We start from the raw sequence: 25,467 nt of genomic DNA on the forward strand, positions 1-25,467 counted from the left end.
GAGAGAGGGCGGGGCAGACAGAGGTGGTGAGGACGGTACGGAGTGCAGGAGTGCAGACTGAGCCTCAGGGCAGGGCAGCAGCCTGGCTTCTCTGAGCAGGGCGCTGCCCAGTCCTCTTTTCCGGCAGAACCTGGTTGTATGTGCCAACTCTGAGTCAGCCGCACCTAACCATCTCAGGCCAGGGAGGAGGCTTCAGCTTGGGCCCCATGCCAGAAGAGGACCTGTGAGGGGAGGGATGGGATTATGTAAAGGAAGGGCCCGGCTGCAGGCCCCACCCCAGAGGCATCTGGGGCAGAGGGAGAGGCCATGGTCCCAAATAATGCCCTAGTTTGGAGCATGGGGCTCGGAGCTGGGAGGTGACGTGGATCAACAGGAATGACGCTTGAGATGAAGCCAAGGCAACTGCTGATGTCAGAATTTCATCGCGTCTCTGCCTCGGAAGAGGAACAGGGCTTGAGGACTGACATGCTGAGTAGAGGGGCTTGGAGGCCCCCAGGAAGGTCAGAGGCCCCCAGAGGGCAGACCTTTTGACATATGTCCTAGCCTAGGATGGAGGGGGGGATACAGTCCCCCTCATCCTCTCCCCCCACCGGACTCCAAAGTCAGGCCTGCCAGTGTGGACATGCTCATCCCTGACTGGAAGAGAAACCAAGGAGGGCTCTGACAGGCCTGTCAGGACCAGGGGGCACTCTTACTGAAGGACAGGCCCACCAGAATGAGTGCCAGATAAAGGGCTAGGCCCTCTATGTGGAGGGAAGGCATAATGGAGGGGGGGGCCTCTCCGAAGTCCCTAAGTCCCGACCCAGGCTCGACCCTCAGGACAGGAAGACCTGCCCTGTGGCTTATATCTCTCCCTGAGGTATTCAAGGCCACCTAGGCCTGGTTGTACTGGAAAGAGAGTTAAGGTGAGCCAGGCCTTCTCCTCCAAGAGGGGTCCAACTGATTTCTGCCAGACTCTCACGATGGCTTTATCAGTGCTCAGGAAGCCTGGGTGATTCACTGGTGGGCCCAGCACCCTTCAATCTGGGAGGCCTTCTGGGGGCTCTCCCAAGGGACTCTCCCAAAGGGTGGTGGGCAGCAGGATTCCTGGACTTTCCCTGGGGGTATATGGGTACCCTATAAAGAGGGTATCTGGGTGGCAAGAGTTGAGGGGAGCAAGGGGGGGTTCCCTGTAGGGGCCTAAAGGCCCCTTGTTCAGACAGCCCCTTGGGAGGCTACCCAAAGAAGGGACCCTGGAGATGTAACCCACCCCTATGTCCTGTCCCACCACTCTGCCATACAGATCACCAGGGGTTTGGTGTGCGAGAGGCTCAAAGGTGAGTTCCCCGTACCCAACTGCTGTAAGCTTTCCCTGCTTGCGCCCCAGCCCTCACCAAAGGCGCTCCTGGGGTTAGAAACTTCCCATCGAGAGAGGAGAGGACCCTCCTCCGGACAAGATTTAGGCATACCTCTCCGAGGACCTCCTAACCCATGCCCGCGCACCCATTTTGCAGAAGGGAAAGCAGAGATCCGGGGAGCCGCTGCTGGACGCCCGGACGCCCAGGCTCCCTTCCGCAACAGCCCAGTTGGGCGTCGGAAGTTACGCGGTCCTTTTCCCAGAATGACGCCAGATTTTTTCGAGCGGCACCCCAAACCCGGAGAAGCGCCCACAGGTAGGGCGTGGGGCCGGGCCGCCCGCTGTAATGACAGGGCCCACGCCTGTGGGTGGCGGCGGCGGAGGAAGCGGGAGGAATCCGACTATTTCTGGCCTGGGCGCGCCTACTAGCCCCGGCCAGGGTTGGCCCAGCTGCGGGCGCCCCCCCCCCCCCCCCCCCATCCCCCAGAGGGGGCGGGGATAGGCCCGGGTTGGCGGGGCCGGGGGGGCGGGGCGGTGTCCCGGGCCCACCTCCGGTCTCCGCCCACCGGAGTCCTTTCGGGTCCCTTCACCGCACTCGGCTCGGACCCGAGGCCGCCGGCGCAGTCGCCGCGCGCGTGTGTCCCGCGGCGCCCCCTCCCGCTGCGCCGCCCGTCGGGCATGGACTCGGGCCGGGACTTCCTGACCCTGCATGGTGAGTTCCTGGCCGGCGTGCGGGCAGACCCTGCATCGGCCGACCCCGCGCGAAGCCGTTCCCGGGCCCTGGGCCGGGGACCCCCAGGTTCCTTCGGCCGCCCTCCGCCCCGCCCCGGGCCCGCCTCTCGACTCTTTTGTTGCATTGGGGAAATCTCGGCGCGGGGGACTCTCGGGGTGGGACTGCCAGGCAAGACCTTGGGCTTGTCCCCCAGATCTGGCCGGAGGTGGGGGGAGGGTGCGGGTCTGAAGACTTCCCTGAAGGCGAACCCCGACCCCCAGACCCCGCCTCAAGGATTCTGCCTTTTTCTGGTCTCAGAAGGCTGGGCTCCGTGGTCCAGCGCGCACGGAATGGCCGAGGAGGGACGGAACCAGCATCCACGAATAACCAGGTTCTCCCCACACCGTCCGGGCCCCGCTGGAGAGGCTCCCCAAAGCCCAGGCTGCCTGGACCGCGTCAGGCCGCGTGGCTGTGGCGGGGGGGTGCGGGGCGGGGGAGGAGACGAGGAGGTGTGCAAGGTTGGCAGAGGTCGGGCTGGGCGGCGGTAACTGCTCAGCGCAGAAATCCCTGTCAGCGATGCCCACGCTGGTAGGAGCGGCCGGATCCTCCCATCCGCGCACCCTCCTGGCGGGACCAGGCCGAGTCTCACCTCGAACTGCCTGCAGCTCCACCCTTTGTCCAGCTAGTTATGTCCCTCTGACCCACCGGGGAACAGTCCTTGCCGTATTGCTGTCCCTCCAGGACAAAGAGCAGCAGTGGCTTCTGGCAGGTGGGGCCCCCCAGCCTGGTCTGGCATCTCTCGGCTCCAGCCTGGGGACTCACTCACTCTTAAGGGTGTCTTGCCCTCCTGGCTTCTGAGATCATCTGCCAGTTCAGCAAAACCTGCCCCTTACGCCAATCACTGCTTAACCGTATCGCCCTGTTTTCTAGTATCCCTGGGGTGGGAGACTTCAGTGCCCACCACCTGTCCATCTAAACCATACATGAAGATGATAGATGGGAAAGAGAAAGGCAGAGCCCTCCAGCTGCCCACTAGAGACCCCCTGGAATTCAGGGGCATAGGAGATGTTCCTTTCAGCCAGCCGCTAGTCTGTCTTGTGTTTCCTGGTTGGCCTAGACCTGGTCTCCATGGCCCGAAGAGACCTTGCTCAGGGCCCAGAGCTGTGACCCTCCCACCACTGGCCTGGGCTCCTCAAGGCAACCTCATCCAGCTGGATCATGGGACCCCTGCCCCTTCCAGTGCTTCATCTTCTCAGACCAAAGGTGTCCTTAGTGCTCCTGCAAGACTGGCAGGAAGGGAGTCTGGATGGCTTAGAGGACCACAGTGGAGACCTCTGCTTTCTCTCTCATCATCCCTTAGTTAGTGCTGTCTACCTTGCAGAGTGATACCTCTTCTGGGCCTGTCTCACACTCAAATCTCCTAAAAGCCCTCCGGTTGTCTCTGGCACAGCTCATGTTGGAATGGGCTCCATCCTCAGGCATCTGTGCCTTCAGCCAGTCTTTCTCCCCCGGTGTCTTCCCTGGAAAGGAAGCTACGGGGAGGCACTGTGGCATGGGTTTGGCCCATTCTGTTTGAGACCTGCCTTCCAAATGCCTCACTCTGTCCAGCCCTTCCTACGGGACTGGCGGGAACACTGCAACCCCAAGCTCTTTCCCGGAAGGCCCTGCCACTTCAAGCTCATCACCCAGAATTACCCTCCCTTAATTGCCTTGGTCCCTCCTGCAAACCAGATCAGAAAGCAAGAACCTGGCAAGGGCAGTTGATGGCAGGAAGGGGTGGTCACTGTGCCCTGTGCTTCCATTGGAGAGTCTGTACCCCTTTCAGATTTGGGGCCCCACAGCACCGAACATGTGGCTTGGGCAGTTGGCAGTCAGCTGCAGAAAGTCCCCCCCCTCCCCACACCTGGGGGGCCACGGAGCCTCCCTAGATATGAGATGTCCCCTACGTCCTCACCCCAGATGTGTGCAGATGCAGTGTAGGCTACAGGCATGGGTTCTGGAGGCAGACTGAGTTCAGGCCTTGACTTTTTCATCCCAGACAAATCCCTTGATTTCTTGGTGCCTCAGTTTCCTCAGTGAAATAGGGGACAAGAACACTACCGACTTCATAGGCTTGCTGTGAGGACTGAATGAGGTCATATATAGAAGGCAATGGGAACAGTGCCTGGCACTCGGTAGGGGCTGTGTTCCTGCAGGAGGCCCACACCCAAGTGACCATGCCCTGTGCATTCTTGGGAGATGAGGGGGGCACCATAAGGGAGTCTGTTGCTAGGAAAAATGTGCCCAGAACAGGGCTCAAGAACCAAGGGCCTCCTTCTGGTGTCTCTGGAGCCCTCAGACTGATGTTCCATTCCCCTGGCCTCCTCCCCCTCCTCCACTGCCTCTGCTGTCTCCATTCTAGCCAGGCCTGCACTGGCCTCGCCAGCAGGTCTCCAGATGTACCCAGAAGGACACTACTTCTCAGGCCCTCCCCTCGCTGAACACGTCCACCTTCACTAACTTTACCTACCTCAAATCCACCCTGCCCCACTGTCAAAACTGGCATTTGTAAAAGTGGAAGGCAGGCCATAGGAGGGGCCTCATCTTGGCCCCAGGAGACCTGGACTGCAGTCCTCATTTTGCCTGTATTTATAAATGTTGTGACCCTGAGCACGTCCCTTTGCCTCTTTGGGCCCCTTTTCCCCCCCACCCATGGCACAGTAACACCCTATTTACAGGGGACATCGTGAAGACAAAGCATGGATGGGCATAGGAGCTCAAGGTTGGCAAGAGAGCCAGTACCCCCAAAAGATAATGGTTCCAGAGCCATCATAGCAAGTTGGGGTGGCCAGCCTCCTACTCACCTCAGTTATGTTTCAAAACTGTCCCCGGGGTTCCAGACCCATAACCCACAGACACACACTGATCCACACTGATCTTAACATTTCGCGCCATAGGCCACTTTGGCAGTCAGATGAAGCCTGTGGACCCCTCCTCAGGGTCATGTTTTTATTTTTATTTTTATTATTTTTAGATTTTATTTATTTTTATTTTGAGAGAGAGAGCGCGCGCGCGCCCACACACAAGCAGGGGGAGGGGCAGAGGGAGCGGGAGAAACAGGCTTCCTGCTGAGCAGGGAGCCAGATGATGTAGGGCTCCATCCCAGGACCCTGAGATCAAGACCTGAGCCGAAGGCAGACACTTAAGTGACTGAGCCACCCAGGCGTCCCAGGGTCATGTTTTTAAATGCATAAAATAAAATACATGAGAATTCAAAGGAAGCAAATGATATTGAGATGTGATTCTATCCGTAGGTCCTTGGCGTGGGGTGGGGCGGGGCGGGGCGGGGCTCTTGGTCCTCTGGATGAGAACCTTTGTGTGGTTTCTCTAAAACAGGTTCACCTTACCCTCTGCCTCCTCCCTCTCCAAATGAAGAACAACTTGTTTGGGCCCGTATTTCAGCTCATCTACACCAACACACGTTCTTTTGATGTATTCTCTGTGGCGCGACCGTAGGCAAGTCACTCTGCGCTTCAGTTTATTGTTAGTGTTGCTTTGCTTGGCCGTGCTAATGGTTTTGACTTTGACGGTGACTCACTGCCAGTGCTGGGGACTGGAGCGGCAGTGAAGCGAATGGAGGAACTAGTCAGAGGCAGAGAGTAAAAGAGAGGGGTGAGTCAGGCCTCTGGGTGGTGTCCTGACCTTGGCACACAGTAGGGGCTGGGGGCATGAAAGAGAAGTTGTAACTTACATGAAAGGTCCCACTGTTCCCGAGCACACTGGCAGCACAGTTTTGTATAAAGTTGCAGTAGTTCTCATCTATTCATCAAAGCAAGCCTGCGTTAATGGATTCATTTTTAAGATCAGCCTTTTTTTTTTTTTTTTCAAGAATTCCATTCGCATTTGGAACCTTAGAGATTACCCTACTCGGGTGGAGAAACTGTGAGAAGGAAACAGGTCTGCCTGTGAGGCAACAGCCAGCTGAATTACAATAACTTCGTTGAGTAATTGAAGTAAAGTATTTGGCGGACTTGGTGGTCTGCCCCAGGCTCCATTCCCGGCTCCGTCTGACCCCGCCCCATCCCGTCCTCTCAGACTTGGCCACCCAGGCCGCGGCTACCCGATCTCCCCTGTTCTCAATCTCGCTCAAACTTCGTCCTCCGCCCGGCCCCCAGTAGGTGTTTCGAATTCGCGACTCGGGCTCCGCCCCCGGTGGACACCGCCCCCTGGTGGGACACCGCCTCCAAAGCCGAGGTTCCGCCCCTCCCTGCCCGAACCCCGCGTTTTCAGTGCGGGGCCCTCCCTCGGGTCGCTCTCTGGGCCCTAGCTCCGCCCCCGGCCGGCTTCCTAAGTGACGCTCTGCCTCCCCGTCGCCTCCCAGACCCTGCTCCTTTCCCCCGCCTCCCACCCCAACCTCTGGGGCTGTGCCTCCGCCCCCTACCGCCTTTCTGGGCTCTGGCTTTCGCCACTGATTTGCTTCCTGGGTTATAGATTTGTCCCACTCCGCCTCTTGGGTTCTGGCTCCTCCTCTCCCCGCCTGGAGTCTGCCCTTGCCGCAGCCCCCAAGGGCAAAGGTCCTGCCCCTCCGGGACTGGCCACGTCTCCTAGGGTCTGTCTCCGCCCCTTTCAGCCCTGATTTCTCTCACGCCCCGCCTCTAGGGCCGAGGCTCCGCCCCTCCAGGCTGGCCTCTCCTTCTGGGTTCTGACTCCGTCCCTCCACGCCCGGACTCCGCCCCCATTGCCAGGGCCTTCTAGAGGCTGCGCTGTCCCGGGCCAGGCTGGGTGGCGCGGAGGCACTGAGGAGCGTCATGCAATGCCTGGGAATCCCGAGCCGAAGCCGCTCCAGGGAGCTCTACCTGCAGGAGCAGAGCCTCAGGGTGGCGGCGCTCAATGGGCAGAGGCTGGGTAAGGAACGCAGGGGGCACCGAGCTCCGCTGGGAAGGCAGCTGGGGCAGGATGTAGACTGTGTGCCTTCCATCCTTTGAGTGGACCTGTTTACTATTCCTGTGAGTGCGAGACCCACTGTGGGGCTGTGTTTGCAGGGGTGGCATGTGGAGTATTTTCGGGGCCAGGGGTGGGTGGGTGGGTGGGATAGGTCACTTCTCCTGATCTACCTGAGCCCCTCCAAAGCCCCCCACCCCTTACCACCCCTAACCACCCCAACCCCTCCTGTTTACAAATTTCTGAGGCACTACTAGTTATGTGGCTCAGTGTGTAACTGGTACGACTGTGTAACGAGATGGTTTTCCGAGCCTACGTGATCCAGTGTGATGGTGTGCAAGTGTGCGTGACAAGTGTGACAGTGGGGGACCCAGTGTGTAATCTGGTGGTGGCTCTGTCCCTCACGTGGTACGTGGGGCCACTGCGCGGCAATGAGGATGTGTAATGCGGTATAACCAAGTGTGTGACATTGTGGCACCAGTGTGGCCGCGTGTGGTCCAGGGTGATGCTGTGTCTTGGTGACTGTGGGAGGCAGACCGACAGTGGGCGAGCCGGGGGACCGATTCTGTCATTCCGTGTTACAGTATGTGTTCTGTGGATTTTCTGACATTGCTCAGTGCACCTGAGCGGTGACTTGCATAAGGTAATGTTTCCTAGCACTCACCCTTGGGCAGGCTTCGGAGTCCTGACTCTGCCATGTAACTTCCTTGAACCTCAATTTCCTCATCTGTAAAATGGGAATAATGATAGTGCCTTCCTCATAGGGTTGTTGGGGGGATTAAGTACATGTGCTAAGAGCAGTATCTTATTCAAATATTGGCCATGAATGTTATGGTAGCTGCTCTGATTACCATTGTGAGGATGATGTTCTGGCACGGTGTGTTGAGTGCGGCCGTGTGTAACTGTGTAGCTTTGTATGGCTGTGGGGCCCCCCCTCAGCCTCCTGTTAGCACCTGCACACCCTGTGCCCTCCTCCACATGGCCACCTCACTCTGTGCGGCCAGCCTGAGCGGGTTGGTGAGGCTGCCAGGTCAGCCCAGGGGCCCCTGAGGTAGAGGCCCCTTAGCACCCCCCTCCCACAGGAGGAGAAGGTACTGAAGCTGAGTGAGTGGGGCTGAGCGAGGAGTGCCCATCAACATTCTGGGTGCTGAGGGAGCACGGGTGGCAGGGCGGGCAGCCCAGGGGCCTCAGAAATAAAAGGGCCGGCTGCAGATGAGACTCAGAGCTGGGGGTGCCTGCCCAGGTTCCCTAATGGCCCAGAAGGTGGTGGCTATTATCAAGGACCACCTCGGGGCTGAGGTCCGTGTTCCGGAAGCCATGTCAGCAGCCAGGGGTCTTATCTCTGCCTGACCGCAGACAAGGCCACAGCCTGGCTCCAGGACAGGATGAACATGTCATCTCCCCGTGGTGTTTTCCAGAACCGGAGGGTGGGGCTCACCTTCTACTTTCCAACCCCTCCCCCGTTACCATCTCTGTTGTTGGCAATGGCTTGTCCTAATGAGTGCTCAGCTTGGGGGGCAGGGGGCAGGCATAGGGTAAGGAGATGCCCCTGCCGATTACACCTCAGCTCAGAAAGGACAATGGAATACCCCAGCAGAGGCTGAGGACCTCTCTTCTGGCATCTGGGAACTCCCGTCCTCTGGTTCCAAGCGCCACACACACAGCCAACAGTTTAGGACATCTTGCAGGAGCCCCCTTCTCCACTGAACCTCCCCTGGGGCTGAAGGGATGCTGCTCATACTAAGACAGAGGGGTCTCCCAGAAGTGCGGGGAGACTTGGGACAAAGGAAGAAGGCACATCAGACCATCACCTCTGAAGTGGCTCACAGACACCTCTTCCGACGCTGTTCTCACCCAGTGCTGATGGGGGAATGGAGCCACGGGGGAGGGGAGCTGCCTAAAGTCATGGGTGGTTGTTAGCACTGGGCTCTGTCCCTAGTGAAGACAGGAGATTGGGGAGGGATAGAGAGCGTATGGGTGGCTGAGGCCTGGGGAAGCGGTTCAGAAGTTTCCCTAGGTCTTATGGGTGTGTGGGGCAGGCTGGTGGGGCGGGGGGCATGGATAAAGCTGGAGAGCCTATCAGGGGCTGTGGATCTGGGCTTGGAAAAGAAAAGCTTATAGGCCTGGTCACAGGCCGTTCAGACTGGACTGACACGGTCCCTGATGCCACCGCTCTGCTGGAGCAAGAGGATAAAGATTGCTGAAGGGCCACATAGTTATAGTTTTGGGGACAGAGTGAGGTGAGATGGTCAACTGGCTCTGAGCAGAGCTGGCTGCTGGACTGCATCTGGCTCAGCTGATAGATCTGAATCTAGATGCATCTATCTCTATATTATATTGATGAATCATTAAGGTGGGACATGGTCTCTCCTTGATCACAGTTGATACAGGCTCTGCTCGGGGATGAGGGCTCCTGGGGGGCCAGGCCTAGTGCCCCTTTGGTACCTCTTGCTTGGGCCTGTTAGGACAAAGGGCATTGTATCTTTGGGAGCCCATGCTGAGGAGGCCAGCCTGGGTCCCTGAAGACAGCTGGGTAGGAGGGGCCATGCAGCTAGGGTCTGGTCCTCACTTAGGGTCCCGGGCCAGGTCCTGCCTCAGCTGCTGAGAAGGCTGCACTGGGCCTTAGGACTATTATACCCCGAGGATCCCAGACCCAGGACACTCAGAGACGGGGTGGGCAGGGAGAGCCAGGGGCATCCCAGGGGCCAAACCCAGGCCACATTTGGCTCATCTCTCCCTTCTGGCGGCAAGGATCAGAGACCTACTCAAGCAGGTGGAAGTCAGGGTGGGGGCAGCAGGGTGAGCGTGGCAGGGATGGGCACGAGGGTCCTACTGCAACCATAGTGTTGACACCAAGAACTACAACTTCTGTTACCTCCGGACCTTTTCTTTCCTGCTCGGCCTGATATTTTGGTCCCAGCTTCCTTCAGACCACTCTGACCCCTAGGTATGACCAGGAGGGGCACACTTTGTTTTACAGAGCCAGGCCATTTCCCAGGCATCTGGTTCCCCAGAACCAGATGTTCTGGAATTAGCTGCTTCCCCTTGTCCATTCAGCTGTGGATGGCAGGTCACAGTATATAAAGTGTAGCCTTGAGTGGGTGGGTGTCCTAAGGTTTGCATGGCCTTGGCTGGCAATCAGAGATGGCTTCCTGGAGGAGGCAGGGCTCCAGGATCAGGTTGGAGCATGGATGAAGGTGGGAGAAGGGAAGGGAGAGCGGAGGGTGAGGCTGGTAAGAAGTGGGACCCTTCTCGGAGAGGGTCCAGAGGTGGGAGTAGCTAGCATGGGACCTGGGGCAGCAGGGACACCGGAGGAAGTGGCATCTCACCAGCTCTGCCCCCTAGGCCTACAGGATGACGAGGACCTACAGGCACTGCTAAAGGGCAGCCAGCTCCTGAAGGTGAAGTCCAACTCATGGCGGAGAGAGCGTTTCTACAAGTTGCAGGAAGACTGCAAGACCATCTGGCAGGAGTCCCGCAAGGTCATGCGGACCCCGGAGTCCCAGCTGTGTGAGTGTCCCAGGGCTGTAGGGTGGGAGCAGAGTGTGGATCCTATGCTTGCACGGGGAATCGGATGCTGGTTGGGGCAGGGAATGGTGGGGTGGGGAGGTCAATCCTGGACCACAAATAGGGAAACCCAGGCCTGGCCTAGTGGGGCCCAGGTCGGTCACACAATCAGGACCAGATACAGGGAAACTGAAGCTGGCAAGGGTGGGGGAGAAGAGTTAGTTAAATCACCGATAGGGCAATTGAGGCCTAGTCTGGGCCAGACAGGGCAGTCATGGAGGACCAGAGATGGACAGGCTAAAGCCTTTTGAGGGTAAGGATACATAACTGTGACCACAGGTGGGAAAGCCAGGCTCAGAAATAGGGAGGTTTCTGGGCAGTGTTGTCTGAACGCACAGGGTGTCCACCTAGACAGATGTGGGAAGGAGGGAAGTTGGGTGGATTAGGACTACAGGTGTAGTGAGGCCAAAAGCCAAGCCCAAAGTCCAGGGGCAGATAAGGCCCTTCCTGGTATCAGCGGCCAGGATATGAGGTGGGGCCGCAGCAGGCAGTTCCTTCCCGGGACTGGGGCCACAGCAGAGAGGTAGGGTGGAGTGGAGCGAGGCCTTATTAGCTGGGCAGCTCCCTTGAGGGTATTGGATCTGAGGATTTTCTGGAAGCTTTGGAAAAGGCCCTGGAACCCAAGGCTCAGGCCTGCAAATGGAGAGTGCCTGCAGCAAGGCCCCACAGAGAAAGCTGTGCAGGTTAGCTGCTTTGTAACACAGAATGGCCTAAAGATTCTGTAAAATGAGAGGTCCCCGCTGCATCTTTACTTGGTGGGAAACTTTTAGACCAATGCTGCCCAAAAGAACTTTCTTTGATAACGGAAATGTTCTGTATCTGTGCTGTGCAGTATGGGTGCCTCTAGCTACCTGTGGCCTTTGAGCACTTGAAATGTGGCTAGGTGTGACTGAGGAACTGAATTCTTAATTTTACTGAATTTTAGCTACTTTATATTTAAATAGCCACACACGGCTGGCTGGCTGGCTGGCTGGCTGGCTGGCTGGCTGGCTGGCTGGCTGGCTGGCTGGCTGGCTGTCGGCTGCTGGATTTCACCCAACCCAAACCCCTGCCCTTGGCCGTGGTGGGGAAGGGGGAAGGAGCAGGGGCAGCCCACTGGGGAGTGCGGTCAGACACAGGTGACAGGCTCCAGATGGGAGAGGGGACAGGAGGAAGGGGAGGTGCCCAGGCAGGGTTTACCGGGCCTCATGACACTGGGTAGAAACCTGAGAAAGTATCTCCTGCTGGCCGTATGGCCTGGAGCAGGGTCAGAGGTGAGTCAGGACACGAGCAGGGTCAGAGCAGGGTCAGAGCAGGGTCAGAGCAGGGTCAGATGGGGAGAGCCAGGCAGGGGGCCTTGGGGCTGTGGGCCATGGAAGGTTTCTGAGCAAGGCAGGGTAGGGTTAAAGCCGACAGAGCCTGAAGTACTCTCCGAAAACCACCCGAGTGCATGTCAGTCACACAGCATGGGAGTGACCCAGACCTCGTCTCTGTCTGGCCTCTGTCTGTCGGTGGCACCAGCCAGGCTCCTTCATGGGCCTCAGCCCTGATATGGGGCTTCCTGTTCGACGCTGGTGGGGGGCGGCACAGTGGGAACTGGCGTCTTGCTCTCTGAGCTCTGGGGATTCCTGAGAGCCCGTACATATGCCTGGTTTCCCGTGTGTGCCTGGCACTTACTGGGCGGCAGCGGGCATGGGGGCAGAGACAAGAGTAGGGGACCTGGGCTGGTGAGATGAGCCCCTCATACTGGGAGAGCTGTGAGCACAAAGGCAGGAGGAGCCTTCCAGGCAGGAGACCAGTGTGAGCAAAGGTGCAGGGCCGAGACTGAGGAAGGGGCGTGAGTGAGGGGCTGCAGGGGTGACTGGTGCGGGGTCAGGCACCAGCTGTGCTCAGGTGAGGAATGTGGCCAGAAGAGGCTCTCTTCCAGGTCAGAGACACTGAGATGGCTCTCCGGCTGAGCATGCCTGTTGGCTGCTTCCCTTCTCCAGGGGAGCAGTGAGACTGTTGTCCCCAAATGCACTCTACCCTCGGGGAAACTGAGGCCAGGTGAGGGAGGAGGGGAGCAGCGCCCCCAGTTCTCTCTGCTCCCTCAGTTTGCCCTGATCCTGCCACCGCTACGCTCCCTCCACTCTGGCCTCCAGAGGCAGACAAGGTATTATCAGCAGTGCAGGCATCTGGACTTTCTCTCTGGTGCGGGTGGGGGTGCTGGCCCAGGAGCTGCCCGGCTCAGGTTTCCTGTTTTCACTCCCAGCCCGGGGCAGCGGCAGCTGGCCTGAGCCTAGCGGGCGCAGGAGGCTATGGACAGAGGGATTAAGCGGGGCTATCCCCTGCACCCCAGATGGCCCGGGGCTCACAAGTCCCACTCTCGGAGCCTGCTGCCCAGGCTGGGTACGTGTCCTTCACGTGGGGCTTGCAGGTGGCTCGGAGGCCTCTGGGCACTCAGGGTGCAGGCAGGCATGGGGAGGACAGGTGAGCTTGCAGCTGGGGCTGCTCTAGGACCCAGGACAGAGGGATGTGGAGGGCTCAGGACACAGGTGGGGCAGGGGTGGAGCCTGGACCTTGATGCTGGGCAGCTTAGCATGAGCCCAGCTGGTGGGACTGGCTCCCAGCCAGGCCAGGAAGGGCACCCTAGGGTCTTGCTGCTCCCTGAAGCTTGGAAGGTGTGGGTGTGACAGGAGGGCTCTCCGCCCAGTTCCTAAGGGCAGAATGATGGACTCTCTCAGACCCCTAAGGGGCACCACTTGGGGTCCTAGAGGGCAAGAGCCTTCCTGCACTCTTCTTGCCAAGCGGATCCCTGAGGTCAGGACACACGTGGACACACATGGACACACGCAGGGCAAGGTCGTGTCCATGCCGCAGCACAAGCACTTCTCCCTGTGCCCCCGCACCCCGGGGCCAGGGCTGCCGGAGGGTGGCTCCGGGCTCCTGCATGGTCGGGAGAGGGGCCTGCAGGCTCTCAGAGCCATCTGAGGGGAGGGTGGTCCAAACTCAAGTGCGATTAGGAGGGTATGTATCCTGTCCGTCACAGGCTCCAAGCTCCAGAATGGTCTCTCCCCATCTCTAAAAGCCCTGCCCTGCCCTAGTCCCTCCCAGCCTGGAAACAGCAGGGCCTGGGGTCCCAGGTGCCCTTCTCTAGGGTCAGTCTCTCCCTCTGTCCACCCCCACACCCCCCGGTGTTTCCCCTGCCCACCACAGCTGTGTGTCACATTCCTTCTCCATCTCGGTCTCTGTTTTCCTTCCTCCCTTGTGTTCCCCTTGTCCATCCTGCTGCCCCCCTCCTTGTCTCTGGATCCAGGCCTGAGCTCCAGCCCTGGCTCTGTGTCCCCACGCTGTGCCTTGGCCACACCGGGGGCAGGGACTGGCCTTGAAGCTCTGCCACCTATCCCCTTCTTGCAGTCTCCATTGAGGACATTCAGGAGGTGCGGAAGGGGCACCGCACGGAGGGCATGGAGAAGTTTGCCCGGGATGTGCCCGAGGACCGCTGCTTCTCCATTGTCTTCAAGGACCAGCGCAACACACTAGACCTCATAGCGCCGTCGCCGGCTGAGGCCCAGCACTGGGTGCAGGGTCTGCGCAAGATCATCCACCACTCGGGCTCCATGGACCAGAGGCAGAAGCTGCAGCAGTATCCTTCTGGTGGCAGTGGGTTCTGGCCCAGCCTGTGGATCCTGGCTGTGGTCATCACCAGGGCAGCCTGCGTGTGGAAGATACCCAGCTTGGGCCGTCATATGGACATAGCAGAGGCTGGGCAGCTCACACAATGGAAATGAATCTCACGGTTCTGGAGGCTGGAGACCTGAGGTCTGGGGGCCAGCGTGGTCGGGTTCTGGTGAGAGCTTTCTTCCTCGCTTGTGAGGGGCTGCCTGCTCACTGTGTCCTCACATGGCAGAGAGAGAGAGAGAGGAGGGAGACAAGCTCTCTGGTGTCTCCTCTTATAAGGGCACTAATTCTATCATGAAGGCTCCATCTCATGACCTCATGTAAGCCCCCCACGACTCATCCCCAGATGCCATCATATTGATTTGGGGGGAACACAGTTTAGTCCTGAGCCCTGAGAAGGTACCTGGAGCCCTGTTTGGTCTACTCAGTGCAGCCCCCGCTGTCTCCTCTTCTCCCCCCCAGAACCAGCACAGAGTTCTGCTAATGGCAGCAGCTTCCATGCGAGACCGAGTCTTGAGTGTTTGAACCATGTTTCTTGGAGTTACTACATTTTTTTCTCTCTGGGAATTTGGAAGGCCATGGTACCCCCTGTGCCATTCTTTGGGGAGTGATCAAGTTTCCCTGGGCCTCGTGTGCAGGCCAGCCTGTAAGCTTAAAACAAATTCACTTCCAGGGCGCCTGGGTGGCTCAGTTGGTTAAGCGACTGCCTTCAGCTCAGGTCATGATCCTGGAGTCCCTGGATCGAGTCCCGCATCGGGCTCCCTGCTCGGCGGGGAGCCTGCTTCTCCCTCTGACCCTCCCCCCTCTCATGAGCTCTCTCTCTCTCTCATTCTGTCTCAAATAAATAAATAAAATCTTAAAAAAAAAACAAAAAAAACCAAATTCACTTCCAAATCTGGATGCACAACAGCACACTAGCCTATGGTTCAAAGTGGTCAGCCTTCTGGTACAGAGGACTAGGGTGGAACCAGCTCCAGCTCCTTTATTTTAATGACAGTTTTATTGACATATAATTCACATACCATGTGATTCACCTGCTTAAAGTTACACGTCAATGCTGTTCAGTATATTCACAGGGTTATAAGTAATTTTACGACACTTTCATCACCTTAAAAAGAACCCCATACCCTTGAGCAGCCAGGCCCCATTTCCCCATAACCCTCCAGGCCCTAGACAACCACTGATCTACTTTTTTTGGCTCTTTATGTTTGCCTTTTTCTGGACATCTCATATAAATGGAATCATACTGTCTTTTGTGACTGGCTTCTTTCACAGAGCATGTTTTTCAGGTGTCTCCATGTTGTAGTGTGAATTAGTACCTCATCCCTTCTTATGGCTGAGTAATATTCCATGGTCTCCTTATTCCACATTTTATTTATCCAGCTAGCAGTTGATGGACAGTGGGGTTTTTACTCTGGAGCTTTTATGAATTAATGCTGTTATGAACATTGGTGTGGTATATAGCTAGGATTTATAAGTCTTATGGTAACTGTATGTTTAACCTTTTGAAGGACTTCCAGTTTTCCAAGGAGGAAATTGACATTCCCACCAGAAGTGTATGAGGGTTCCAATGTGTCACATCTTCACTAAGGCTTGTTAGTACTGTTACTACTTTTTTATCCTAGCCATCCTTGGGGGTGTGAAGTGGTATCTCATTGTGGTCTCGATTTGCATTTCCTTGATAGCTAATGATGTCAACTATCTTTATATGTGTTTATCGGTTATTTCTAGAAATATCTATCAGATCCTTTGAGGAAATATCTGTCAGATCCTTTGCCCATTTTTTGTTGTTGTTAAGTTCTTTTTTTTTTTTTTAAGATTTTATTTTTAAGTAATCTCTACAGCCAACATGGGGCTTGAACTTACAACCCTGTGATCAAGAGTTACATGCTCGGGGGCACCTGGATGCTCATTCAGTTAAGTGTCTGACTCTTGGTTTCAGGTCAGGTCATGATCTCAGGGTCGTGAGATCAAGCCCCGAGTCAGGCTCCGTGCTCAGCTGGGAATCTGCTGGAGATTTCCTCCCTCTTCCTCTCTCTCTGCCCCTCCCCCTGCTCATGCAAGCTCTTTCTCTCTCTCTAAAATAAATAAATTAAAAATCTTAAAAAAAAAAAAAAAGAGTTGCACACTGTACCCACTGAGCCAGCCAGGCGCCTGTTAAGCTCTTTTTAAAATGGATTTATTTTGGGCGCCTGGGTGGCTCAGACGGTTGAGCGTCTGCCTTCGGCTCAGGTCGTGATCCCGGAGTCCCTGGATCGAGTCCCGCATCGGGCTCCCTGCTCGGCGGGGAGCCTGCTTCTCCCTCTGACCCTCCCCCCTCTCATGTGCTCTCTCTCTCTCTCAAATAAATAGATAAAATCTTAAAAAAAAAAAAGACTTAAAAAAAATAAATTAATTAAAAAAATAAAATAAAATGGATTTATTTTTTAAAAATTTTTACTTGTGGTAAAATCTACATAACATAAAATTTACCATCTTTCAAACATTTTTGTCACGTGGAGTACCTTCACATTGTTGTGCAACCCATCTCCAGAACTCTTTTCATCTTGTAAAACTGAAATTCTTTCCCCATTAAACAACAACTTCTCATTCTCCCACCTCCAATCCCCACTCCCCAGCCCCGGCCCCCCGGCAGTCACCATTCTACTCTCTGTCTCTCTGAATTTGAACACCCTAGCTACCTCAGACAGGTAGAATCATAGAGTATTTGTCTTTTTGCAGCTGGCTTATTTCACTTAGCATAATGTCCTCAAGGTTCATCCATGTGGTAGCCGGTGTCCGAATTTCCATTCTTTTTAAGACCAAATAATAATATTCCACTGTCTGCATATACTATATATTGTTTCTTCATTCATCCATTGATGGGCACCTGGGTTGCTTCCATCTTTTTCCTGTTGTGAATCATGCTGCTGCGAACATGGCTGTGCAAATATCTGAGACTCTGCTTTCAGTTCTTTTGGGGTATATACCCTGAAGCAGAGTCACCGAATCACAGGATAATTTTACTTTCAATTTTTTGAGGCACCACCATATTGTTTTCCACAGCATCTGACCTACTTTATACACCCATCGACAGTGCACCAGGGTTCCGATTTCTTCAAGTCCTCAACACACTTGTTATTTTCTGGGTTTTTTGTTTTGGTTTGGTTTAGGTTTTGATAGGTGTCTTATCGTGGTCTTGATTTGCATTTCCCTAATGATTAATGCAGTTGAGCATTGTTTTTTTTATTTGCTTTCCTGTATCTTCTCTGGAGAAATGTCTATTCACATCCCTGGCGGTTTGTAATTGGGCTATTTGTCTTTTTATTATTGAGTTGTAAGGGTTGTGTAATATACTAGATATAAGTCCCATCATAATTATGCTTTGTAAATAATTTCTCCTCTTCTGTAGGTTCTCTTCTTTTTCTTGATGGTACTTGAAACGTGAGTTTTTAGTTTTGGTAAAGTCTAATTCAACTACTTTTTGCTTTTGTGGCTTGTGATTTTTGATGTTATATCTAAGAAGGCTTTGCTTAACCCAAAGTCACTAATGTTTACTCTTATTATTTTCTTCTAAAGGTTTTGTAGTTTTAGTTATTAAATTTAGGTCTTTGCTTCATTTTGAATCCATTTTTGTATGTGGTGTGATGTGGGGGATCCAACCTCATTTTTTTAGAATGTAGGTAGTTGTCCCAGCACCATTTGTTGAAAAGACTGTTCTTTCCTCATTGAATTGTCTTTACACCCTCGTCAAAAATCAATTGACCATTAATAGGAGGGTTTCTTTTCTTAAAGATTTTATTTATTTATTTGAGAGAGAGCGAAGTGAGATAGAGAGAGGACAGAAGGAGAGGGAGAAGCAGACTCCCTGCTGAGCAGAGAGCCCGACGAGGGGCTCCATCCCAGGACCCTGGGATCATGACCTGAGCTGAAGGCAGACGCTTAACCGATTGAGCCACCCAGGTGCTCCAAGAGGGTTTATTTTCATGGCTGTCAGTTTTATTCCATTTATCTATGTCTATCCTTGCACCAGTACACAATGGTTTGGTTACTGTAACTTTGTAAGTTTAGAAATTAGGAAGTGTGAGTTCTCCAAATTTGTTCTATTTTTTTTTAAGATTTATTTCTTCGAGAAAGAGAGAGAGTGAGCAGGAGCAGGAGGGGCAGAGGGAGAGTGAGAGAGAATCTCAAGCAGACTCCAAGGGCTCGATCCCATGACCCTGAGATCATGACCTGAGCTGAAACCAAGAGTTGGACACTTAACTGCTCCACCCAGGTGCCTGTTCTTTTTTTTTGCAAGATTGTGTTGACTATTCTGGGTCCCTTGACGTTCCATGTGAATTTTAGGATCAGTTTCTGCAGAGAAGCCAGCATGATTATGATAGGGGTTGTGTAGTTGTGTTGAATCTGTAGATCAATCTGGAGAGTATTCCCTATTTAATGATGTCAAATCTTGTGATCCGTAAATATGGGTATCTTTCCATTTATTTAGATCTTCCTTAACTTCTTTCAACATTGTTTTGTAGTTTTCAGAGTATAAGCTATACATTAAAAAAATGTATTCCTAAGTATTTTAATTCATTTTGAGGCTACTTGATGGAATTACTTTCTTAATTTCATTTTCTGATTATTCATTGCTAGTGTATATCCAACTGCTTTGAGGGATATACTTGAGCTCTGTTTCCTTACTCTGTGCTTTTCAGCATTTCATAGATTTTTAAGTATTTTTTCTCAATGCTATCTCTGCCTGATTTTGAGCTTTCTTAAAAGTCCAATTCTGTAGTGTAGGCTTATTCTTGGGCAGTCTTGTGCCCTCTGGAGGGTTCTGTTGCCCAGCCCCTGAGATCATAAAGCCATCCATCCCAGCCTGCTGAATAACAATCAGCATGGGGACCTCATGTTTGGCTGGACTGCTCTGATTTTTTTTAACCTGGAATTCTGCCATAATTATTTTTTCATGTAAACATATACATAAAATATGGCTGTGTTAGAATGAAGTTTTCTTTTAATTTTTAAAAAAGATTTATTGATTTATTTTAGAGAGATAGTGCATGTGTGCAGGGAGGGGCAGAGGGGAGGGAATCTCCAGGCAGACTCCCCACTGAGTGCAGAGCCCAAGGTAGGGCTCAATCTCCTGACCCTGAGATCATGACCTGAGCCAAAACCAAGAGTAGGACGCCTAACCGGCTGAGCCACCCAGGTGCCCCAGAATGAAGTTTTAAAGGCCTACAAAATGAAACTGCCAATTTTTGGGTTCTGCCTCCAATCTTCTTTTTCTGCATTTCAATTTGCCTAATGATGCATTTGCCAAAAATAGTGGAGAGCTTACATTTGTATCCATTTTCTGTGTACTGTTATGTCATAATTATTTCCCTGTGTTAGTATAGTCTCCATAAAAAGCTGTAGTGACTATGTAATATTCCATTGAGTAGGTGCCCTATAAATTAGTGATCCATTCTTTTATTTTTATTATTATTTATTTATTTATTTATTTATTTATTCATAAGAGACAGAGAGAGAGAGAGAGAGAGGCAGAGGGAGAAGCAAGCTTCCAAGGAGCAGGGAGCCCGGTGAGGGACTCGATCCCAGGACCCTGAGATCATGACCTGAGCCGAAGGCAGACGCTCAACCATCTGAGCCACCCAGGCGCCCAGTGATCCATTCTTTTAATGTTGAACATTTATTTTCAGTCTTTCACTACTATAAGTAACATTGCAAAGAACTATGTTCCTAAGAGCTTTCGGTATTTAGGAGTATTTCCTTACCAATAGAATCCTAGAAGTGGAATTAGTGAGTCCAATGATGTAGTGGTTTCGAGCTTTAGCTATATCTCTGCATCACATTACCAAGGGTTGAACACTTTCCTTTATCCAAGTGGTGGATGGGATGTCCATGTCACCTCACCCCTACCTGCACTGGGTAATAGACTTTTAAAGTGCTGATCTTAGAGTTTAAGAAATTGCATCTCGGGGCGCCTGGGTGGCTCAGTCGTTAAGCGTCTGCCTTCGGCTCAGGTCATGGTCCCAGGGTCCTGGGATCGAGCCCCGCATTGGGCTCCCTGCTCAGCGACGAGCCTGATTCTCCCTCTCCTACCCCGCCTGCTTGTGTTCCCTCTCTCGCTATGTTTCTCTCTGTCAAATAAATAAAATCTTTAAAAAAAAAAAAAAAAAAAGAAATTGCATCTCATTTGCAAATTGTTAATATCTTGATTACCAAGAATGTTTGCAAAAGGTCAGTTTATGGCCTTTTCTCATTTAGTTATTAGGGTCATCATCGTGTTTTCTGGACAGCTTTATTTTTTTCTTTATTTGACCCTCAGAATTATTTAAAGTTTACATGGCATCAATTATGTTGTTTCCTTTGTGACTTCTAAAAATCTGCTGTTGTTTTTTTAAAAATTGTTTTCACTGTCTTTGTTCTTTAATGGATGTACTGTGGAGGTCTTCTTTCTTGACTTCTCCAGGTCAAGTCTGAGAGGAGAGGGGCCAGAGGTAATGGAGAAGTGGGGGCTAAGTGCCCCCATTGGGACAGCATGATGCAGGCTTCATTTTTGCTTGTGATATCCTCTCTGATCTGTGGCTTCAAGTTTGCTGTTTCTTGTAAAATAAGCCTCAAGTGCTTTAGTCAGGTTGGCTCACGATTACGTATTGAAAACCAGAAGGACATACCTTGAAACGTTAACAGGCATTATCCCTGGGTGACAGGACTATGGGGGATTTATTTATTTACTTTTCTGCATTTTGTAAGTTGTCTATAGCGAACTCTTTCACAGTGAGAAAATAAATGTTTTGTTTTGTTTTTTTAAATGTGAAAGGGTTCAAAGCCAGTAAACAGAAAAAAGCCCCCTTAATCGGATGTATCATTTCCTCTGAAGAGGCCATCCGGTCTTGTCCCTGGAATGCTGGTGTGCAGTATGTCAGGCCTGCAGGGAACTTTGTCTGTAGGTGATCTCCGTCCATCTGGGCCCAGGAGTTGACCCTGGGCTTGAAACCTGGCTGTAGCTGGGACCTGGGGGGTATCCGGGCTCCTGGGTACTTTCCTTACTTCTTGCCCAGCTGGATTCACTCCTGCTTGCGAAAAGCTGACAAAAACAAGGACAACAAGATGAGCTTCAAGGAGCTGCAGAACTTCCTGAAGGAGCTCAACATCCAAGTGGATGACAGTTATGCCCGGAAGATCTTCAGGGTGAGGCAGGGAGTGAGGGCTGGGTCTGCGTGGCCGTGGGCCCGGGACCCTAGTGGGGAGCATGCTCTGAGCCCTGCCCCCCCGGCCTGGCAGGAATGTGACCACTCCCAGACGGACTCCCTGGAGGATGATGAAATTGAGGCCTTCTACAAGATGCTGACCCAGCGGGAGGAGATTGATCGCACCTTTGCCGAGGCGGCCGGTTCCAGGGAAACGCTGTCGGTGGATCAGTTAGTGACGTTCCTGCAGCACCAGCAGCGGGAGGAGGCGGCAGGGCCTACACTGGCCCTCTCCCTCATTGAGCGCTATGAGCCCAGTGAGACTGGTGAGAGTCTGGCTGGGGCCTTTGGCCTGCAGTCCCTGGGGCCACACCGTGCTGGGAGACCCCTGGGGAGACTACAGCCCGAGTGTAGGGAGCTGGAGGGAAGGGGGGCACCCTGGTCAGTATTTGCTTGCCCCCTGAAAGCAAGCAGATGGGAGACAGGGCTCCAGCATCACCACCCCTCTCTTGGTTCCTTCTCCAGGGGGTTTTGTGGACTCCTCCTCCAGGAAATAGAGAGGAGGCTGGAAAAGCAAACCCTTTTCCTGCTTCCATCCTGGGACGGGCTTTGAGATGGACAGACGGGGCCCTTCCCTGGAGGGGCTTCAGTCTGGAGGCCCAGAGAAGGAGGAGATGAGGCCCCGGCTTCAGGCGGTCTCACAGTGTGGGGGACCGAGGAGGAGAAGACAGGGCCCCACCCTGGGGTAGTCACAGTCTGATGGTTGACTCAAACTCACCCCCTCCGAGAGCTATCAAGGTCCAGCTCAGGACAGGGAGGCAGGGACAGCTGGGGGCTCCCCTCCCCGAGCGGTAGCGCCCGGAGGGTCTCCTGGAGGTGGCTGGCCTGGCGGGAAGGGCTCTGACGCGCAGGCCTCGTCCTTCGCAGCCAAGGCGCAGCGGCAGATGACCAAGGACGGCTTCCTCATGTACCTGCTGTCCGCCGACGGCAGCGCGTTCAGCCTGGCGCACCGGCGGGTCTACCAGGACATGGGCCAGCCACTCAGCCACTACCTGATGTCCTCCTCGCACAACACGTACCTGCTGGAAGACCAGCTCACGGGACCCAGCAGCACCGAAGCCTACATCCGGTGGGGCCCGGGGCGGGGGCGGGGCGGGACGGCCTGGGGGCGGGGCCGGGCGGGGCCGGCCGGGCACTGAGGGCCTAGCCGCCACGCCTGCCCGCAGGGCGCTGTGCAAAGGCTGCCGCTGCCTGGAGCTCGACTGCTGGGACGGCCCCAACCAGGAGCCGGTCATCTACCACGGCTACACTTTCACCTCCAAGATCCTCCTCTGCGACGTGCTCAGGGCCATCCGGGACTACGCCTTCAAGGTTGCGCGCGCCCCTGGCGGGTGAGGAGGGCCGCGGTACGGGCGGCCCGCCCCTCCTAACCTGCCCTGGGGCCTCCAGGCGTCCCCCTACCCCGTCATCCTGTCCCTGGAGAACCACTGCAGCCTGGAGCAGCAGCGTGTGATGGCGCGACACCTGCGCACCATCCTGGGCCCCATGCTGTTGGACCGGCCACTGGACGGGGTCACCACCAGTCTGCCTTCCCCTGAGGTTCGCGGTGGGCATGGGGGTACCCAGACGAGAGGGCAGGTGGACTGGCTGGGAGGCCAGCTGGGTCTTGACGAGCTGCTCCTTCCTTCTTAGCAACTGAAGGGGAAGATCTTGCTGAAGGGGAAGAAGCTGGGGGGGCTCCTGCCCCCTGGCGGGGAGGGTGGCCCTGAAGCCACTGTCGTGTCTGATGAGGATGAGGCTGCTGAGATGGAGGACGAGGCCGTGAGGAGCCGCGTGCAGCGCAAGTCCAGGGTTCGAGGGGGAGCTGTTGGGGAGGGGGCAGCCCTGGGGCCCTCCCCCATCATGGGATGTTTGCCTTGTCTCAGTTCTCTGTGGCTGCCACTCAGACCCTCTGCCCCCCTCTCTCTGTCTGTCTCCCTCTCTGTCTCTCCATGTCTGGGTTTCTGGCTCTCTCAGTGCCCACCTGCCCCAACCTCTGAATCTAACCTGGGCCTCCCCATGGCCCCCAGGAGGACAAGCTCAGGCTAGTGAAGGAGCTCTCCGATATGGTCATTTACTGCAAGAGTGTCCACTTTGGGGGCTTCCCCAGCCCTGGCACCCCAGGGCAGGCTTTCTATGAGATGGTGTCCTTCTCTGAGAACCGCGCCCTCCGACTGCTCCAAGAGTCAGGTGAGCCCCGGCCCTGCATTCTCAGGGTGCTGGCAATCCGTCTGACCATTTGGACTGGCCTGGGCCAGGCCTGGCTCCACTACTCGGGGAAGTGCACAGCACTCCCTGCTGTTACCAGAGGGGGGCGGGGGGCAGGGGTGGGATGGGGTTGGGGCTCACCGGGAGGCCTGTGCTTCTGACCACCCACACACCCTTTTCAGGAAACAGCTTTGTTCGCCACAATGTCAGTCGCCTGAGCAGGATCTATCCTGCTGGGTGGAGAACAGACTCCTCCAACTACAGCCCCGTGGAGATGTGGAACGGGGGCTGCCAGATCGGTATGCGCTGGCAGGGGCTGAGGAGGCCGGGCTGAGGGTTTCAGTCCAGAGGGCCAGGGGTCAGGAGCCTCTGGGGAGGGACTTGCGGGCTCAGGCACTAGTAGTCTCGGTTTGGACATATGCCCCTGCCAGCAAGTCAGGGTCTGAAATCGCCTCATTAGCACAGTCGTCCTTTGAATTCTGGCACCAGAAATGGAATGTGGGCTGGCGTGGTGGGTCGGTGACGGTGGCAGGGTGGCAGTAGGCATTGGAGTGATGCCGGACCCTGCTTCTGCCACGCCATGTTACCCTAAGGCCTCAGTGTACCCTGGGTAGGCTGGGCTCTAGGGCCCCCGGGCCAGCCCACAGCCTATGACTGCTCTGTCCTGCCTCCAGTGGCCCTGAATTTCCAGACCCCTGGCCCAGAGATGGATGTGTACCAGGGCCGCTTCCAGGACAACGGGGCGTGTGGCTACGTGCTGAAGCCTGCTTTCCTGCGAGACCCGAATTCTACCTTTAACTCACGTGCCCTGGCTCAGGGGCCCTGGTGGACCCGGAAGCGGCTCAGTGTCAGGGTACGGCCAGCCACCGCAGGGACAGGAGCCCGTGGGCCTCCCTCCCCGCTACCCTTCCTGAACCCTCTCTGTCCCTTGCCCGTGCTCAGGTCATCTCTGGGCAGCAGCTGCCGAAAGTCAACAAGAATAAGAATTCAATTGTGGACCCCAGGGTGACGGTGGAGATCCACGGTGTGGGCCGGGACGTGGCCAGCCGCCAGACTGCCGTAGTCACCAATAATGGTACTTGGTGGGCGTGGGTGGGGCCCGGCCCCTGGAGCTGGTCCGCACTGTTGACGTGGGGCTTGTACTGCCAGGCTTCAACCCATGGTGGGACACAGAGTTCGTGTTTGAGGTGGTCGTGCCTGAGCTTGCCCTCCTGCGCTTCGTGGTGGAGGATTATGACGCGTCCTCTAAGAACGACTTCATTGGCCAGAGCACCATCCCCTTGGGCAGCCTCAAGCAAGGTTTGTTGAGGGGGAGGGACGACAAGGTGGAGGAGGCGGGGCCTGGTATCTTGGGCCGGGGCCGTTGTCCCTTGGAGCATCCTCACCGAGTGACTGGAACTCTCCGTGTGCTCTTTCCTGCCCATCCCCCTGCCAGGATACCGCCATGTCCACCTCTTGTCAAAGAACGGAGACCAGCACCCATCTGCCACCCTCTTTGTGAAGGTGTCTCTCCAGGACTAGGTTTGGGGGTTCTGATGGGGCTGCTCCAGGCAGACCAGGCCCTCTGTCCCCATGTAGGGAGAGGGCTGGTGTGGCTGCTCCCCACCTCTCACTTGGAGCTAGAGGCCCTGCACTGCCTTCAGCTCTAACAGACGTCTGTGCTGCTGCCTCCCTGGGGTCTCAGGAGCTGGCCCAGTCCCTGGAGCTCTCCTCGATTCCATTAGGAAAAGCACTGCAGCCCTCTGCCCTCTGGCCTGGCCCTGAGTCGAGGGTTTTTATAAAAGTTATGACTAAGTCCTGTGGTCTCTTTACCTGAATGCCAGAAAGTTCCTGTAAAGGGCACGTGTGTGTGTGTGTGTGTGTGTGTGTGTGTGCAAACACTG

At 55.0% G+C, this 25,467-nt stretch overlaps 1 protein-coding gene across 4 annotated transcripts; it reads left to right on the forward strand.

Moving 5' to 3' along the window:
* Window positions 1-1,901: 1,901 nt before the first annotated feature.
* Window positions 1,902-25,451, forward strand: PLCD1 (phospholipase C delta 1). 4 transcript variants are annotated; one of them, XM_021677560.1, is made up of 16 exons: window positions 5,923-6,040; window positions 6,687-6,932; window positions 10,314-10,478; window positions 13,911-14,139; window positions 21,209-21,338; window positions 21,432-21,663; window positions 22,265-22,466; window positions 22,564-22,708; window positions 22,787-22,936; window positions 23,030-23,188; window positions 23,407-23,566; window positions 23,767-23,883; window positions 24,259-24,437; window positions 24,527-24,659; window positions 24,734-24,883; window positions 25,020-25,451. In XM_021677560.1, the coding sequence occupies exons 2-16, from the start codon at window positions 6,836-6,838 to the stop codon at window positions 25,103-25,105; spliced, it is 2,334 nt and encodes a 777-aa protein (XP_021533235.1). In that variant the 5' UTR covers window positions 5,923-6,040; window positions 6,687-6,835; the 3' UTR covers window positions 25,106-25,451. The 4 variants fall into 4 exon arrangements, with proteins under 4 accessions (XP_021533237.1, XP_021533238.1, XP_021533235.1 ...); XM_021677562.1 differs by lacking the exons at window positions 5,923-6,040; window positions 6,687-6,932 and adding an exon at window positions 1,902-2,048 and having other exon boundaries at window positions 25,020-25,450; XM_021677563.1 differs by lacking the exons at window positions 5,923-6,040; window positions 6,687-6,932 and adding an exon at window positions 1,923-2,048 and having other exon boundaries at window positions 10,322-10,478; window positions 25,020-25,450.
* The last annotated feature ends 16 nt before the right edge of the window (window positions 25,452-25,467 follow it).

This window comes from Neomonachus schauinslandi, chromosome 1, assembly GCF_002201575.2.
Source record: "Neomonachus schauinslandi chromosome 1, ASM220157v2, whole genome shotgun sequence".
Classification (NCBI taxonomy): Eukaryota; Metazoa; Chordata; class Mammalia; order Carnivora; family Phocidae; genus Neomonachus; species Neomonachus schauinslandi.

Excerpts from the sequence above, each read along its gene's own strand:
- PLCD1 (XM_021677560.1), top strand. The coding sequence starts at position 6,836 with ATGCAATGCCTGGGAATCCCGAGCCGAAGCCGCTCCAGGGAGCTCTAC. Across the intron at positions 22,709-22,786 it reads TCCGGGACTACGCCTTCAAG|GCGTCCCCCTACCCCGTCAT; the intron begins GTTGCGCGCGCC and ends TGGGGCCTCCAG. Across the intron at positions 22,937-23,029 it reads CCAGTCTGCCTTCCCCTGAG|CAACTGAAGGGGAAGATCTT; the intron begins GTTCGCGGTGGG and ends CTTCCTTCTTAG.